This window comes from Mastacembelus armatus, chromosome 21 (assembly GCF_900324485.2).
Source record: "Mastacembelus armatus chromosome 21, fMasArm1.2, whole genome shotgun sequence".
In the NCBI taxonomy this organism is placed as follows: domain Eukaryota; kingdom Metazoa; phylum Chordata; class Actinopteri; order Synbranchiformes; family Mastacembelidae; genus Mastacembelus; species Mastacembelus armatus.
The window spans coordinates 16,736,878-16,755,459 of record NC_046653.1 but is presented as its reverse complement, the minus strand read 5'-3'; the positions used below and the strand labels follow the sequence as shown (position 1 = coordinate 16,755,459).

The following is an 18,582-nucleotide window of genomic DNA, read 5'->3' as shown; positions in this document are numbered from 1 at the left end:
TTATATCACTTACAAACCACCTTCTCTCTTAATTCACATTTCTCGGAGCAAGACCCTCTCCAGGCTTACTTCAACCATTTGGCCAACACGCTTAAATCTCCTTCCTACTGTACATCTCATACATAAGGCTAAAAACCTAAACTTCTGCTTGTAAGACAGATACACAGTATCAACCAGAGAAACAACATGTGATGGGTGCACACATATAAAGCTCCACCCTGGTGGATTATAGTCTGGAGTGTGACAAAGGACAAAGAGGCAGATGTACAGAAAACTATTTAAAAATAACCAAGCATGGTAAATAAAGAAGTTCTAAAGGATGACAGAGAGAGGGGAGGGTATCTGCAGATAAAAAAAAGGGGGAGCTCCTTTCTGTTGCATTGCTTCACACATCATTTGGTTTTTAATTAGCTTTCTGTGCTTTCCTCCAAGAAAATCTGTCCATCTGTCCGCATCAGTCCATTACTCAACATTCCTAATCTCTTGGTTGCTTCTCACATAATTAATGATTGCCTCATCCAACCACCAAGAAAGTTCAGGTTTTTATTTTTCACCTCTTTAAAACTATCCACCAGAGTTGTTTACAAGTTATTTTCTGCAAATTCCAACATGAGTCTCAAGTCTCTTATGGTTGAAATGTGAACTCTATCATCTGCTACATCCTGTCCAGACTGCTTAGAAAACTGCACCGATATAGCTCAGGGATGCAAAACATGTACTGCATTGTCAACAGTCCTTTATCTATTAGCATAAAGGACTAGCACTGATTGATTGTTTGGTATATGATAATTTTAAACAGGTTATTGCAATGAACAGAAAGTGAATGTGTTTGTTCACAAAGGGTAAAATATCTCACCTTGTGTAGACTTCATCTTTCTTAATTGTGAATCTATAACACAGATAACTGTGTTATCTGATTTATGTGAAAGCTAATATTCAACATACAGCAGTGTAATGTTCCTTAATCCATGTCACTGCCTTGGTAAAGAGTCAAACTGGTGATAACCCAGACTTTTACTTTGACTTAACAACACTTTATTACATTTATCTATTTATCGCCTCCTGTTAAGCTACAGGGTGGTATGTGTAGCTGTGGCTCCAGCTGAGCTAAACCCCTTTTATCATGGTATAAGCTCTGCTTGAAAACATCAGATAAATGGAGGTGGAATATGGAGACAAAGTAAGACCTCAGAGGAAGGTCAGGGGTGAGTGAGTCTTAAATCTTGAAATTGAGGTGAAGAGGCAGCTCAAAATGACCAGACTAGAGGTTCAGGTCTCACAGATGCACACATACATGGGATACACACATATGCCCAGTGAGGGAGCTTGTAATCCAAAGCCAAAGCAATTCCCTTCACAGTATGGCCTGATATGTAGCCTGGACTTTATCCCTCTCTTCAGAACTCTTATCTGCACTTACTTGAAATGAGCAGAAAATATGACTAGCCTGACAGACGTCCTTTATCACCATTTTCTCTACTTCTTCTTCACTTGGATTTCCCTCTTTCCTTCGCTGTGCTCAACCATCAGTCCAGTTATGCTATCAACTATTCACATCACACACTCGTTTTCTTGACTCACACTTTCATCCGTACAGTACATCATCTTTCTCTTTGACAAGGATCTGTAGGAAATTAGCATGTTAGTAAATGGGGGTGTATCAGAGCCTTGTCAGAGGGGGACATCATGCCCCATTAAGTACTGACCTAATTTGATTTAGGTTGAATGTGAGAGATGACATGTTTGAAATCATGCATAAAAACATCACAGCCAGGCGTTATCTTTCATCTTGAAGTAAACTACCCCATGGCTGCTTGGGTAGATCAAAGATGGGTTTTTTTTATAAGGACCAGGAATGCTCAAATGATTAGTATGGCTCTGCATCTGGGCTCATATTCAGCACTGTAATATACGCTGTGTAGCTGCAGGCAAGAGAACCTGGTAGGTGGATAAGTTTTTATCTGTGGAGGGGGTAGGGAGGGCTGTTTGAGCATGTGCATGTGTGTTTATGTCTTTGTGTGTGTGAGAGGCTTGCAAGTAATGGGAACAGTGACGTGACTGCCTTTTAAGCACCTGTCCTTATACACATTCCAGAAACAGCAGAGAACCAGCTTCTTTATGAGCTACTCCATCAGTAAGTAAAAAAAAAATAAATAAAAAATAGAGGTTCATAATTATTTTTTTTAATATATATATATATATATATTTCATATATATTTCATATATATTTTTCTTCTACCGTTATCTATTTTTGCCAAAATGGACCTCTACATCCTAGTCATTCCAGCTCCCACTCCTGTCCTCATAAAATTACCTTCATAAAATGTAAGTGCTGGTGTAAGTGCTGCTTTTTTCTCTCTACAAGTAGACTACACACATCCCACTGTGCACACATAAAAGACATTTCGCCCACTTCAGTTCAGGGCACAAACAGGTGAGAGGCAAACATCTTCACACACAGACACACACATAAATGTAGCAGAGCAAGTCCTGGCAAGCCCAGACTCTGACCCAGACATCGATGCCCCTTACTGACACAGTGTCCAATGATAGCACAGGAAGGGAAACAAAGTCGGCAAGGCCGCCAGTCGCATACCAGCAGCAGCATGCCTGCATTAGTACAAGGAAGTCTTCTATAGAAAGATGAGATCATTTTGTGAATGGCTTCCCTGTCTTCAACAAAGATTACCATATAGGGCTTGGTCATCTTTGTGTCCACCTGTTTAGGACTGAATCTATGCAGACAGCTTTGCTTTGATGGCATTGTTTTGTCAGATAAGGGTAAATCTCAGACTGAAGGTTTGGATTTAGTCTTAGTCGGCTGGAAGTGTTCCAGTCCCAAATAACATGTTGTCTCTGCTGCTGCCAGTAGCTTCTCACCACCTGTCATTAGCTTTAGCTGCTGTTTGAGTCAGCCAACTGTCTGGTCCCATGGGCATCACTTGCACGAGTAGTCTGGGATTTCATCTTCACATTCAGCTTATTTGTCAGTTCATGCAGACTGCTGAAAAATATAGGAAAGATAAAGATGCCGATAAGAAAGGTTATACATCACATCTCCTGTTTATTTTACTTCTGCAATTTGACTCCATCTTAATAAGGTCGGATTTCCAGCAAAACACACAATTATCCCACAGTAACTCTCAAAAAACTCTTGGAATCCTTTTGGTTGGAAAGAATTTTTTTTTTGGATATCTACTTGGGCTCAGGAAGTCTTTGGCGATTCATTTTTGGCATTGAAGACTGAACAATTAATGAATTGAAAAAAATTCAAGGGTGAGATAAATCTATGGCTTCCCTAGTAACCCCACTAATCCTGACCCACCCCCACTTCTGTCTGCCTAGTCAGCTGTCTTCCCTCAGATGTCGGGCACATGAAATACATCTATCTACTCATTGTCTGTGTGTATGTGCTTTTTTTCTGAAGGGGTTATTGGAGGGCTGTCTGTCATAGTAGCTGGAAAGGAATTCCAGGAAGCATGGTAACAGGCCAGTCCCATCTAAAAATAGTCCAGCTGATGGACAGGCCAAGGGTTTGACATAAAAAAAAAATGTGGACAAAGGCTTTCGACTGATAGGACGACCACAGTTAAAGGTGTAAGAAACTCAGAATACTCAGCCAAGCAGGTGGCAGTTGTATTGTACAATTCTACCTCTCTGAATTTTATGCGGCAGGAGCAGACTTTTTCGAAGTATTCTCCTCTTTAATTATGCATAAAAGGTGTAATGTAAATCTTCCCAAAGTCACAGGGCTTTAGAGTTGGAACACAGCCGGTGGGCTGCTTTACATGAGTAAAACAGTGGGTGGGTGCTGTATATCCCTTAAACACCTCTGGAGCTCTGACAGCAGCAGATCCATCAAAAAAGCTTTCTTGCAAGGAGCAGTCTTTGCGCAACCATCCCATTCTCCGCCTCATCATGCTCTTCATTGTCATCTTCTGTAGCTCATAAATCAGCCCATAATTATTAGGGAGAGTGGTGACTTACTCTTGAGACCATCTGGCTCAACAGTGCCCCACAGCACAGGGGACCAGGCTGAATCCTGACACAGACCGACCGAATACAGATTGAAGACATCAGCTTCTTGCTGGCTACACCCAGAGACCAGCACTGCACGCACAGGCATAACCAAAAAAAAAAAAAAAAGAAGCATAAAAGAAGAAGGAGACAGAAATACAGCTGCTGGAAAATGGCATTGTGGTGGAGATAAGTGATTCTGTTTAAATTGAGTGACACTTCCATGCAATGCAGCCAGAGAGGCCCACAATCTGGCTGAGTGAAAGGACAGATGGATGTAATGCACACACACACACACACACACCCTCACACACACACACACACACCTTGTTGAAATCAGGCTGGTCCTGCTGGAACATCAGTTTACAGTCAGTGATTTTTTACACAGTGTTTAACAGTCACAAATGGGTATCATATTGTCCCAAGGGTTTCTAACACTGACAACACACACACACACACACACACACACACGTGCGCTCATGAACGTGTGTGTAGATTTTCAGCTGCCTGAATGACCCCATCTGTGAGCTCCTGTGGAACAAAAGTGGACTTTTGTGGCGTGAGACAGCCAAAGTTATGTGTCTGTTGTCTGTTACTCAGCTACATTTTGTCACGTCAAGCAGAAAACACTTTCCTGAATGTAAAATCTGTGTCCTCCTTTGTCTCTTCACTGCTCTTTTCTGTCAACCGACCACTGTCCTTCTGTTTTGTACCTCTAAATCTCTTCTTTACTCATTCTGTTTCTACCTTTTATTTGCTTTTTGTCTCTCCTTTGTCTCATTTTCCCTAAACACAGGCACACAGCCACACAATACACATCACACCACCGCACAGTGTTTGTGTGAAAGTCACCCAAGATCCTCTGAAGCTGGGATGATTCCCAGCTGACGTCCACTATCCCAAGGCTTTTTGCAGGTCTGTGTGTTTGTGTGTGCAATGAACAAGCCAACAATCCTGTCTCCCTTTTTCTGAGCTGCCAGCCGGCACACATGCAACATCTCAGGGCAAACAACAGCAAGCAAGAAGGGGAAAAAAAAAAACTACAACAAACAAAGGCCAGTCTTCAGCCAGTGAACAGAGACAATGCCATGAAAAGGGAATATTTGGGAAATGTGCAAATCTGAATGAATACAGACAGACCTAGAAATGTGACCCTGGGAGATGTTTGTATAGTTATGGAAACAAATTCATACAAAGGATAAAGCAGTCAAACACAGTGGGAGAACATCTGCAGTGGACGAGCAGCATGCCATCAGACCTTATGTGACCAGCACGCAAAGAGAAAGTGAGTTGCAGTAAACAACAGAGAAAAGACACAGGCAAACATGACACAAGTTTCACAATACCTCACTGTAACATTTCCCCGTAGGTCTTGATGCTTCCTTTCCAACCAGAGAAAACCAATCTGGCCTCAACTGCAAAGATCTGAAACACTAACAGAGAGCACTAGTGAGAAATCAACACCCTGCTCCCTCAACATCTACAGCCATAGGCTAAAATCATCCACTAACATCCCATCGGAGAGAGTAAGAAAAAGAGAGAGAGGGGGGAGTGTGTCGGTTTAGCTGAATGAAGGGGGTGTAGTTGAAAGGGAGAGAGAGCATGAGTCAGTGAGAGGGAAAGGAGTGAGAGCGAGGGAGAGATTTAGGAGTTTATCAGTGACTGAGAGTGCGTGTTTGTGTCAGAAAGAAATAGACAGAGAGTGAACTGGGAGTTTAAATCTCTAATTACAACTGCTTATCACGAGCACAGCAGCTGGAGGGACTGACTGACACTGACTGACTTCATACATATACTCTGTCACATATGTATTGTGTGTTTGTGTGCACTATGCACTAGTGTTAGGGGGAGGAGTACCAGTATACTCAAACAATGGACTGAAAGGGAAACCATGTGTGAGTGAAAACAGGCGACAAAAAAGCAACAGCAGATGTGTGTATCAGATATACACACAGAGGGAGATGGGTAATAATATACAGTATATAGTTCATATCTATATATGGTTCATATTTGACCAAAGTTATATTGCTTTTTCATTTGCTTTGACTTTTCATCCAGCCACCAGCAGATCAATGTTTTCAATTATGCTGTGAAATGTCTCTATGCTTGATAGATTGGCACAAGTATTAACCAAAATCTAATGGTCACAGTAAAAGTTTATAGCCTTTCCTGTGGCAAAATGTGGTCAGCTGCATCTTGTTTGCTTCAAATATCTTTGAGATATGTCTAGAGCTCGACTGGAGTTGACTGGAAATAGCTTAGGCAAACATCCATGTATGTAATATCCCACAATTCACACTGTACGCTCTGGTTATTTAGTGTAGATCGATGGGCAAAAATGGAGGTAGGTCTATTACCCATTTGCAAATTGAGTCAGAATACTTTCTCAAGCCACTTTTCAGTATTTCTATTGATGAACTGGTGGAGCAATCAAGGTAAAGCAAGAGAAAAATATGATAGAACATACAATTTATTCAAACTGTATATTCTATCCAGCAGCCCCTAAATATGAGTGCATGTGGGTTCAGGGGCATTATAGCATGACACGGAAACAGACCTAGTGTAATACTGCTGTTCTGTTTGTGTATCTGAAGCCATAAAGCAGAATAGACAGTGAGTGTGAGGCTGATGTCCTTGAAAAAAAAAAGCAAGATTTACCAAGATGAGCTTGAATAGACACAACTTTTAAATCTGCTCTTACTTTTCTTGCACACATGCATATGGCACGCTTGGCATTTCATCATGGTTTGATTCCAGTCAGAGGGAGAACCATATGAATTATAGATCAGCTTATATTCCTGCAGATCTTATGTAGTCAGGGTAGAAAAACTAAAGCCCTATCATGTGTAACGCTTTCAAAAACAAAGCTCTCACTCTGTGTCAGTCACGTTTTTCAGATCAAAAACAATTAGTGTCTGCTCAAACTGAATCGATTAAAAAGCTACAGCGTGGTGACCACACAACATGAGGTTTAGAATCTAGAGTAAAGGATGGTACAGTCCAGTTTGTTGATACACCAAATCCACACTTAAATGAGAAATCCACGCAGTTCTGCTGCCAGTTTAGCTGGAGGACTCTGGATCAGCCTGATTAATTTAGGCTGACTGCAGCAGATAAAAGTAATCCCCAACCACTAGAGAAGTATATACATGCAATAACCATGTAGTATCCTGAAGTACACTGAGATGATGTGGATGTTGTACTTTTCACAAATATTTAGGGGACAGGGATGAAGGTGAAGGTGTGTGTATTTTTATGTTATTATTTATTTAAGTCTATGTGCATGTCCCTCTCTGCAAAAGCTGCAGTGCATGTGTGGATGTGTCTGTGGTGGTTTGCTGCAGAAACAGAGCAAACAGGGTTTTATAATCAGGATTCAGGGATCACCTTTAGCCCCTGTCATCAGTCAGACCTGTCCCAAAGCTCATAAAAAGGAGGAGGAGTGGGTGGGGTGTGAAATGACAGATGGGGTCATATGCAAACTGAAAAATGAGAACAAGACGGACTCTAGGACCAGGACCAGGAGGTATAAAAAATTTGAAACTATAATTTGATTGATAATATATCTGCAGACTGAGTCAGCTGTAACCCCAAAGCAACACATGTTGCAGCTGAGCACATGCAACTTGTTCGCAAGTTAGCAGAAAAAGTCTATAAAAGTAATGCATCCCTGGTTAAAACAAATAAAAGCAATGGCTGACCACACCAACTTCTGCCACTTAGTTAGAACAGCAATGCATATGTACAACAGTACATTTGTATGAAAACAGTATTACAGCAATATCCACATTTATATAATTAATCAGTAACATATAATCTATACGTAATGTCTTACTATTTTCCTTTGCAGTGCAGACTGTGCCTTAAGTACTGTAGCTATACAACAGCTATTTTAACAAACAAAACAAAAATTGAAATGATATTTGCAGTGTTGTTTGTGTTTTGCCCACTGTTCTTTAACACTTACACTTAAATATTGACAAAGGTTGAATTATTCTAAGGCAAATGGAGTTTCAGTCTATAATTTCTGTCACAAAAATATTATAAAGACTACCAGTGTATATGTCATAAACATCTGTCAGCTTTTTGAGCATTTGATAATATGGTTTTGCACTTGCAACATGTGCGTGAGTGTGTGAACTATACAGTGCCAGCATGTGTACACAGTGGGTCTCATTTCCTGATTCTATGGTCAGATGCTGGTTTCTCCTTTGAGAGCTGAGCCCACAATGACATCAGCTTCCGCCAACACGCCAGCCGTCACTATGGCACCACACAAAGACATTTCTGGCCTACAGGGAGGGGGAGCATCGTGCTTGACACATTTATAGGAGAGGTCTGTGCTCTGCTCCCCTCTTCTCTTATATCCTCTTCCTCCTTCTTCTTTTTGTCGATTGGTGTTTGTACAGCCGCCTGTTCTGTTTACCAGATCATCAAAGAGCTTCTCTTGACTTTCATGACTGTCATAGTCTGGGCTTGTCCTGCTCTCCCTATGTGTTTTAGCTTCACAGCCTCTCTCTTCTCTTCCTCTGGCTCTTTCACTAATGGCCACTGCTATCCATTAAGTCCATTTGAAATCTTTCTTTCTCAGACTTCTAGTTCAGACTTTCTTCCTCCCTCCCCCTCTTTTGGTCTCTCTTCTTGTAAAATGGAGCCATGACTCTGAGGGCAAAATGCCTGGTGAAGAAGTGACCACCCACTAGGCTTTGTTTAACTCTTTGCCCTAACGGACAGAAGGCCTGTGTGTGTATGTCTGTGTGTGTGTGTGTGTGTGTGTGTGTGTGTGTGTGTGTGTAATGCAAAATAAGTTAAAATACTGATAAAATAATGTCTTTCTAAAATTATAAAATTATATCACCTTAAAAGAGGAGTCCGTGTCTGAATTATGAGGCATTTTTCACTAATATTTCTTTTTTTTATTTGAATATTACTTGTAGTTTGCAGGTTCAACATTAATAGCAGTTGATATGTTTGTAGTATAGGCTGCAAATCAATAAAAGAACTGAATTATCTCCCAGTTCTGCTGTATAACGTTATTACGAATGTATACAAAGAAACGATGAAGCTGTTCGTGAAAACTGTATCAACACATCCTGACTTAACACGAGCTTAAGAATTATCCATTGAGAACATTTCATTGCTTCCTCCAAGGCCCTAAAGCATTACAGATTCATAGAGCAGCTACTTTGTGCTGCCTCAAGTTAAAAACAAGACTCTTTTGATCATTCTCTCTCCTGCCTGTCTCTCTTCTTTTAGGTTCTTTCATTACAGATACTGGCACCAAACCTGCCGGGATGTTTTTTCCTTCTTGTGGCCACCACTGGAACGACAACCTCCACTCCCATATGCCAGATGATGTCATCTCTTGTGCAAGAACTGTCACTTTATTGCAATTGAATTTCCATAACATTTAGACATGTACAGGTAAATTAAAATCAAATTGTGGCTTTTTTGGTGATAACCACGCTGTTGTTCATGTGCATTCCTGCTTGGGGTGGATGCATACATGTTAAGATGTCCAGAAAAAAATTAAGCATATGTGAACTATTTCAGTGGTATATTAATGCTGCTGCTGAGTATGATAGATGGTTGATCAGTACATTTAAAAGTAAAATAATGATTTCATACCACTAAGAATGCTGTAATATATCAGAGTCTATTGTGTATTTGTGATTATTCAAAGAAAAGTTCCTTGATTCTGGCAGTTATTTCAATATTTTGACGTGTGGTTGAAATATACACTGTAAAGCTGTAGCTGTAAGGTGCAGGTGAAGAGTAAAACTATGCTTCATTATTTCATGTCTGCTCGGGTTCAAATAGCTAGAAGTCACACATTCATTCAGCCAGTACAGCAATGACTGCTCTCTGTATTCATCTCACAAACAGCCAAAGTCAGGCAACATTAACACAACTGTGCTTTTTTTTTTTTTTTTTCTTCCTCTGCTTATTGGCACCTCTTTTCCATGACAACAGCATCCCTGGTGTCCAAAGTGAGGTGCCACACTTTAAGCAAGTTTGACAGCACCCAGGAAAGTGGCTTCTCCATAGAGGGACACGTTGGCTCTGGAACGAGGGATCAGAAGCTCCAACTGGTCCCCGACCTCCAGCTTCACAATACCTGACAGATTTAAATGTACATGTCAAACCGTGAACTGGCTTTTTTTTTTTTCTTTCACAAGCATCTGTCACTTGTATTTAACTCCTGGCACATACAGAACACTATATGCAGCCATTTCATATGCATACACACACACATACACACACACACACACACACACACACACACACCCATACTCTTTTGAGAGACTAAAGAGTTAAATTCGCAGATTGAGTTTCCATAAAGGAGTTGCCATAGCTGAGCATAAACAAAAACACAGGCTTACCCCCTGTGTAGCAGGTGTTGAAAGGGTAGACAGGGTTCATGCTCTGGATGCAGCGGAACAGGATCACATACTGAGGCTCGTCTCCCACCACATTCCTTTTCCTCCGGATCAGCACATGACCCATTGCAAAGGTGCTGTCCGTGTAGTAGACCTTTGCACATGACAAATGCTAGGTTACATCTAGAAGACATGGTGCTGGCATTTTAACATACACAAACAGGCAGATAGTTTAGCATTTACAAATTAATTCATTACACATGTATCATTTGCATATTCTCCTATTTATATGACCTTTCTTCAAGGTCCCTTAACAATCTGCATATTTAGATTGAGCACACCCTTTTTCATGTACCTATGTAAAATCTAGTGATTGGCACATAGAGCAGTAGCACCTCCCTGTGGAAAAACTATGAAATGACAGACCTACCTGACTGTACACAAAGTAGAAGCCCTCCTCTTTCAGTAATATGCTGTCTTGGTCCACCTCAAGGGCAGAGCCTCTTCTCAGTCCGACCTGCCAGGGGATGCCTGTGTGTGGCTCTGAGGCAAATTCTGATCCAAGAAGAATTTATTTTTGGAGAAAACATGTCAAAGCTTATAAAGTTAAATCTCTATCGAAACAGCCAAACTGCACTGCTGCTTGGGATGGATGCTTACATGTCTATATAAAATTTTGTGTAAAATATATGTCTGTAATAATTTGACATTAACTTGCAAAGTCCAAACAAAAGCAATAATAATAATAATAAGTGAATTAGTTAAATGGGAATAAATAATAAATGAAACAAAAAAGCCACAGATGAGGCCAATTATACTTTACCTTTCCTGAAGGTTTTTCTGCTGTTGTTTGCCAACAACTGCAGACAAGGCTGAGAAACTTCGACAAGACATGAGATATTTAGAAATGTTAAAAACAGTCAGGAGTCAACACATTACTTATTCTATGCCTTTTTTTTTAATCTTTTGCTTCTGCCCATTTAAATTTTTGTCTGAAACTATCTGATATTGTGAGCACTCAGCAGTAGTATTACGACTGGTGTCATGTTTGCAATATCTGAGAAATTAAGTTGCACAACCAAATGGTGAGCACATTTCACACAATATGTTAATGATAAAAACTTATAGATGGCAGTACTATTTCACATCAGACATCTTAAATAAAACTAAAGAATAATTTTTAAAGTATCCAATCGTTTGGGGAGAACTTTCCATGTTTTTTCCAAATTAAGAGTAGATAATGTGTAAAGGTTATTGGGGGCTCTGGGTAAATCTATAATTTTGAGCTATATAAATACATTATAATTAAAGCAAAAAGGAATTAACTGAAATGTACTTTGTCATATGTGATATATATATTTGTCATTATGCAAGCAAAAAAATACATTTGCATGACAAATTTTGAAACTAATAATATAATGTATAATACCCTACTGTCTGTTACCTAATGTCTCCGATGCAGCCACCATTCTCCTTCTCCTTATCAAGTTGAAGGCATGTTGAGACACAGTTTGTTGGAGGGGCTCTTGGCTGCTTCTTCTGCTACTGATAATCTCAGTCTGTACAGACACAACGAAGTGCAACACAACAGTAGTACAATAGTACAATGCCAATGTCTCGCATGACTTCACAAGCCTGTGTAAATTGGGAGTTTGGTTTTATGTCCCTGGGGACTAGTTTCTCACCTGGCCTCCATGCTTAGCCTCTTGCCCTTCTTGTCTCCTGCGACACATGTCTGATTTGAGTCCCTCTACCTCAGCTCTGAGAGCCATCAGTTGGTACAGGGATAACGCTGAAAGCGAGGATGAGGTGACAGCGGCCATCGTCAGCAGGAAAACTGGCCAGGACACCCTCCCTTCACCTGACCTTTGTCTGGTCCCAGGCTCCACACCTGCCAAAAATGCCATCGTGGGGCCCATAGAATTTTCCGATCTTACACTGGAAGCATGACTGGTCTGACACTTGAACTACTCTGCCTCTATTCTGACAAACGTGAAATAGGAATAAAGGATGTTTGCATCTGTCATTAATTTGTTCTGAAGAGCCACCAGCTTTACTTCAACCCCTGTCTATAGGTTCCACTGTCTTCCTTGACTCTCAATTTTGTCCTCCAGACGCCAGTTTCAGTTTAGTCAGAGGGACTACGCAGAACAAATACAGTACAGAAACAGCTTCCCTTCTATTGTTCCGCTCAGCTAACCACACTTACAGCTTCCTGCCTGACCAGCAGCCCAGAGAAAACTCTCTTCTATTTCTCTCCATCTTGTTCATTCAAAATAATAAAGCACATCTCATCTTCTCCACATTTTATCAATCATCGCAGACTGGGTACAGGAAGGACAGAATTAATAGTTGAGAGGATCAACAGTCTGACAGAGAAATAAAGGGTGTGATTTCCAGACTATGAAAGAAACGTTAAGAACAACAGTAGATTTGAATTTGACAGCTAGAGGATTAAACAGGCACTGAAAAACGGAAGTGTAAAACTTACTTCAACTAAATGGCAACATAACACAGCAAAAGAAAACTGTAATTCGCAGAATATAAAAAGTGAAGTGATGCCTAATTATATTTAAAGAAAGCGTGTTTATGACAAAAGAATGACAGGCAATTTGAATGTATCAATTTATTGCATGTTACAGTACTGAAAATAGAAAGTGAAAATGTGTGCTTACAAAAAAATTTGACATTGTTTTAAAATAGAAAAAAAACATTACTCTAAAATGGAAAACCCCTCGAAATGACTGCTTCATGCTGAAGATAGATGTTCACATCTCCCATCAATGTCTTTCAGTGTGTAGTCATTGTAAGTCATGGTAGATGTACACAAATTATGTCAACACTGTGCAGGTTCAGTCTCAACGCAATCACATACCAGCTTGGAAACTAATGGCCAAAATTGTCAACAATCCCAAAAGCATTTATTCCACTAAATTCACAATCATATGAACATATAAAAATATGTTCCACTGTGCATGTGCACAGGCAGATGATTTTCTAAAAAAAAAAATAAGAAAAAAATAAAAAATTAACAGACATTCACTGTGATTCCATCTCTCTTAATGAATAGGGTGCTGGACAGTAACAATCTGGCTAGGAGACCCCACTGCTCCAAAAAAACCCCAAAAAACTATTTATCAAATTTGCTTTAACTTTCGGCCAGGCATTAAAACAATAAATAAAGTGAATGATGACGAATTTCTTACATCTTTTCTTAAAATATGATGTTCTGAGACACAACCTAAAAGCAGAAGTGCATAACAAAGCATGTGAACAAGATCAGTGTAAATTACACATGGTAGTGTTTAAACTGCACAATGTGCACTACCATATGTAATGAGATAAAAAGCTTTAAACTGAATACATCTAACCCATGTTATGAATTTGATACAATACAAATATGTCTGAAACCATTCAGTGCCCGGTGGAAGAAGGTCACACTAAATGTACATTCACAGAAACCTTTAAACCATTTTTCAAGTTGTGTCTACATTGACAAAAACAAATTTGGTCTTTTGCTTAGCATACTGTTTACAAACAGTATCACGTATGGCTAAGGAGATCGGTTAAGTGTTTTTAAATGGCTTTGATAGCACTGCAGTGCAGCATGCTGCATTTGGAAAGCAGTAGCAGATAACAGTGTTTTAATCATCAGGCTCTGCTCCACCCCCTGGAAGACGTGCGGGAAAGGTTAATTAACTCATTAAAAGCCCTCCAAGTGAGTAAAGCCATTTTGCCACATAAACATGGGGTGCGATGAGAACCAAGAACCCTCCAATTAACAATTATGATGCTGATGATAATAATAACTAATGAATAATTACAATGTTTAATTTAAAAAAATTTAATTTTATATTTCATTCTTAGAGAGGTTCAGACTTTTTCCAAGACTATTCTAATGCAATACTCAAGTACCAAGAGCAACTCCCTTCCTGTCTGCACTGGCCAATGAGTAATCCTTTTTGACAGCAACTTGAGTGTAAGAGACAAGAGGGAAAAAAAAAAACCACACACTTTTCTTTCAGTGTAAAAACTCATTCTACGTCACTCTGAGGCTTCTACTGTCTGAGCTGGATATAAAGAACTGGGTGTCTTTCAAGACTTTCCTTTTTAGACATAATTTCTGTTTTGGAACTTACCAGACTATATTTCCTTGCTCGATTTGCACAATGATGGAATTCTCTACAAAAAAACAAGCTTGGAAAATACCAACCCATTTTAGTCAGATTTCTGTAGTTTCATATCAGCTTTTGTTTAACTTATGACTTATTTACCCACCTCTTAATTCCTTATAATGTATTAGGAAATGTATCACTTCATGGTCAGGATTACAGCCACCTTCAACTCTTCCTGTGTACATATAGATACAGATTATGTTGCTGACTAAGACGGACTTGAAGAAATCTAAACCCATCCTTTGATAACAAATCACACACAAAGAAAATGCTCCTTATCAAATTACAGGAGCCAAAAATCGCTCAATAGCAAATCGAGCTTCTTAGAAAGAGCACATCTTGCCACATTAGCATGACTTATATGTCTGCTAGTTCTGTTTTAACAGGGCACAATAAAAGAGACGATCTTGTAGCTTGTAAACACCACACTGAAACAGAAATAGTATGACAGGGCGTGGGATCTCAAGAAATTATTTTTGACAGGCAGAAGTATCAAACAAGTCACCTTCCCTTGTTGACCACTTCATCTCAGCAAACACTTTTTTGTGACTGAATATATTTCTTAAACAGCACAAGTTTCAATGCTTATGTGCTCGACAAAAATTTCAAGGGTACACCTATTAATATTAATCACTACACTGTCATAATATGCCAAGTGACTGTAAGTTCTTAATTTTAATGTTCCTTGCCATGAGGGCAGAGAAAGAAGAAGGGAAAAAAATAGATAAAAACATTGTTATGCCCTTGGAAGTGTTGCTCAGACAATATTAGCCTAAATAATGCAACACTGATAAATCTGAAAAAAAAGTGCAATATATTAACAAATATATACACACAGACACACAGTAGAGGCCTCCAAATTATCAGTGTCTCATTTTGTGTATTAGAAGAAATGTCATTTTAATTCCAATAGTAAATCCTCTTTTTACCAAACATGATCAATATATGAGCGATTGTTCTAATTCACTTCGTCAGACTCATTCCAGCAAATTCTTCTGTGGTTTGCCTTGCAGAGTGGGCATGTATGATGTAGCTTCATTCATGAAAGGTCATAAATACATGCATTCATAGTTGCAACACAAAAGGTCTCTTACCCTCTTTTATAATCGTGAACTACTCAAATCATTTGAACAAATTTACAGAAAAAGTGAAATAAAATTAAACCTCAGAAAAAAGCATAAAAAATGTACATTCTTCCCAAAAAGTTATTAAGTCCCTCAAATTGATTTCCCACCTTCACTTTATCAAGCCATTCACCTGTAATCAACAGTCAGTCCCTTTCTCAAATAATAGTGACACTAGCTGAGGGCTGAGCACTCTCCTCGTGGGCATGGCTCTTCAGCAGGTCTTTCATGAACTGCTCTAAAGCAGCAAAGTAGCCCTGGCACTGCCACGTGTCATTGTGGGTTCCCTCTGGAAAGATAGCCAGGCGTTTAGTCCGTGCAGGAGACAGCTCATACAATTGTTTCATCATAACTGGTGGGATGAGCTGATCTGACAGACCAGACACAAATAGCGAGGGCATGCGGCACAGCGCCACCTGCCGATAGGACAGGAACTGATTCCTGTAGCACCACAGGGGTAGCAATCGCATGGGTAAGAAGGAGAAGAGTGTCGCTGCCATGTGGGGGATGCTGAGGAAGGTGTTTTCAACAATAATGGCTGCAACACGGTGAGGGTTAAGAGAAGCTAAGCGCACAGCCACAGCACCTCCTAGTGAGCGGCCAAAGAGAACTACTTTTGTTTTGTCCAGATCAGGACGGGTCATGACATAGTCCAGTGTTGCCTCAGCATCCAGATACAGCCCATCCTCACTGGGCTCACCCTCACTCTTTCCATAGCCACGGTAGTCCACCAACACTACATTGGCTTTCAGATTGACCAGCATTAACAGAGCATTTGGCAACCTGTGACCAATATTACCTGCATTACCATGGAAATAAAGGATAGTAGGTGGAGCTGAGGAAGTGGGGCTGCTTTGATTGCCAGGGGCAACTCCAGAAGGGTTATCCCCTCCTGTGTAGCGAAGTAGGATGAGGTTGAGCTTCACACCATCCTTGGTGCGAATGTATACATTCTCATGTGGGATTCCTGTTGGCATGGGGACATAAAGGCGTGAAGAGGAGGGCTGATCAGGGAAGTAAAGGAGCACATCCTGAAATTTGTAGAGGATGCCTGCCACAGATGCTAGAATGAGAGCAAGAAGAAAAAATCCTCCATACAGGTGGAAGGTGAGGATGAGGGCCAAAAGAGAGACTCGGCAGGCACCCCAGGACCAGGACGCCAGAGTCAGGGTGCAACGCTCAATTGCACCCCACAGCCTCCAGGGCTTCTCCATGGCTATACCCAAGCTGCGTCACACGACACACACTCTGCAAACACATAAGAGGCTATAAGGTAAAACACTTAGACTACCTACTTAAATATAAAACATTTACAAATATAAGTAATCATATAAAGAATAATAAACTAACTGCTTCTATAATATTTCATATAAAAAATGCAATGTACTTTGGCATCAATCAGAGAAAAACTGACTGACAATATGTTGCACTGTCACTTAATACTAATAGTGTATTTTGTGTAATGAATTCTGGTTTGATTCTACCATATAGACAATGTTTGACAATAAAGACAACACTGAAAAGGTTCACTTCTTGTCTAAATCCCCTGCTGCACCTACAGCTGGATCCGGTGTGTTGAGTCAGTAAAGACCTACTGGGCACCAGCTCTTGATGAACTGTAAACGCCAGATCAGCTAATGAACCTACAGCTGGTGTGGGCAGAGGAGAAATAGGTGTAACTCAGCAAATGTGCAGCAGCAGTAGCGCCGCCGTATGAACCAGGGCGGAGCACGTTAAATTAACGGCGGCATTTGATGCTTTGTTGGGAAGAACCTGAGGATCCATTTATAAACAACACAGAAGTGAAAAATGCCCTGACCCCACCCGCAATGAAGATACAGTGACAGCTACTGCCAGCAGTTAGCATTAGCTAGCATTAGCTAACGTCAAATAAATCTATTTCTGGTCTGTCAAACCAGCGACGCCAATACACCAAGCTCTGACCACAACACTGAACTACACCTTATGAAACCCCACGTCAGCGTGCAGTGAGTTACCGTAGAGAAAAGCGTGCTAAGTATTTAAGCTATCCTTTGCTCCCATTAGCCTGCTAAGACTAGCTATGTATCAGTAGTTAGCGAGGCAGCCGCATACTCACCCTTCTCTCATCTTTGGGGCCTCAGCTACATGGGTTTCTTACACAACACTGACGCGCACACAAAGCACAATCACTGTCATTCAGTTGCGCAACAGTTCACGAGAATACAATGACGGTTAAGTGGTAAAAGCGCAAAGCTACACCGGCAACGATAGCAAGGTTAGCATTCCCGATGTAACCCTCAAGAGGTCCGTGTTGAACTCAGCACAAGCAAAAGGTTCCGTACCCTAGTGTTGCAGTGTCTTTGAATGCCCTAAAAGCGACAGCAGCGACCATATATCTCATATTGATAATGTCTCATAAATATAATCGATATATTTGTATCATGTATGTAACACAAAATAACTCATGGGATCTCTTATGTTGTTAAAATTTGTGGTCTGACCTGAAAATAAGCAGCCAACATTCAATGTGCTATTCATTTTTTGTCCATCAGGTGCAGCTCTTAGAAAGAAGATCATCCATCCATTATCTATACCCACTTATTACTGTTTAGGGTGACGGGGATCTGCTGGTGCCTATCCCAGATGTCAAACAACTCACACTCACTCCTATGGGCAATTTAGAATACTAATCAACCTGACATACATATTCTTGGACTGTCGGAGAAAACCCACGTCAGCAGAAAAAGAAGAAGAAGTACTTTTATTAATCCCCAAGGGGGAATTCAATTGTTACAGCAGCAATTTAAAGTTATTAAATTTTATATTATTAAAATTATTTTAATTAGTAATTAATAAAGTAATTGAAGTAATAAAGTAATTAATTTGTATGGAGAAAAGTAATAG

The 18,582-nt window shown here is 40.2% G+C and overlaps 3 protein-coding genes across 3 annotated transcripts in view; all 3 read right to left on the bottom strand.

The window, feature by feature from the left end:
* myo16 (myosin XVI) overlaps nt 1–5,493 on the bottom strand; it is an 84,650-nt gene extending 79,157 nt beyond the window's left edge. The window contains exon 1 of the mRNA XM_026294616.1: nt 5,364–5,493. The gene's annotated coding sequence lies outside the window, so the exon portion shown is untranslated. The remainder of the gene's footprint in view (nt 1–5,363) is intronic.
* Nucleotides 5,494–9,370: 3,877 nt separating this feature from the next.
* Nucleotides 9,371–12,643, bottom strand: tnfsf13b (TNF superfamily member 13b). Its single transcript, XM_026296381.2, has 6 exons — nt 12,083–12,643; nt 11,842–11,956; nt 11,221–11,277; nt 10,828–10,952; nt 10,401–10,551; nt 9,371–10,135 (listed from the first exon to the last, which is right to left on the bottom strand). Exons 1-6 carry the CDS (start codon nt 12,314–12,316, stop codon nt 10,023–10,025), a joined length of 795 nt encoding a protein of 264 aa, XP_026152166.1. The 5' UTR covers nt 12,317–12,643; the 3' UTR covers nt 9,371–10,022.
* Nucleotides 12,644–14,368: 1,725 nt separating this feature from the next.
* abhd13 (abhydrolase domain containing 13) lies at nt 14,369–17,983 on the bottom strand. The gene is made up of 2 exons (XM_026296318.1): nt 17,795–17,983; nt 14,369–16,944 (listed from the first exon to the last, which is right to left on the bottom strand). Exon 2 carries the CDS (start codon nt 16,908–16,910, stop codon nt 15,855–15,857), a length of 1,056 nt encoding a protein of 351 aa, XP_026152103.1. The 5' UTR covers nt 16,911–16,944; nt 17,795–17,983; the 3' UTR covers nt 14,369–15,854.
* Between the last annotated feature and the right edge of the window lie 599 nt (nt 17,984–18,582).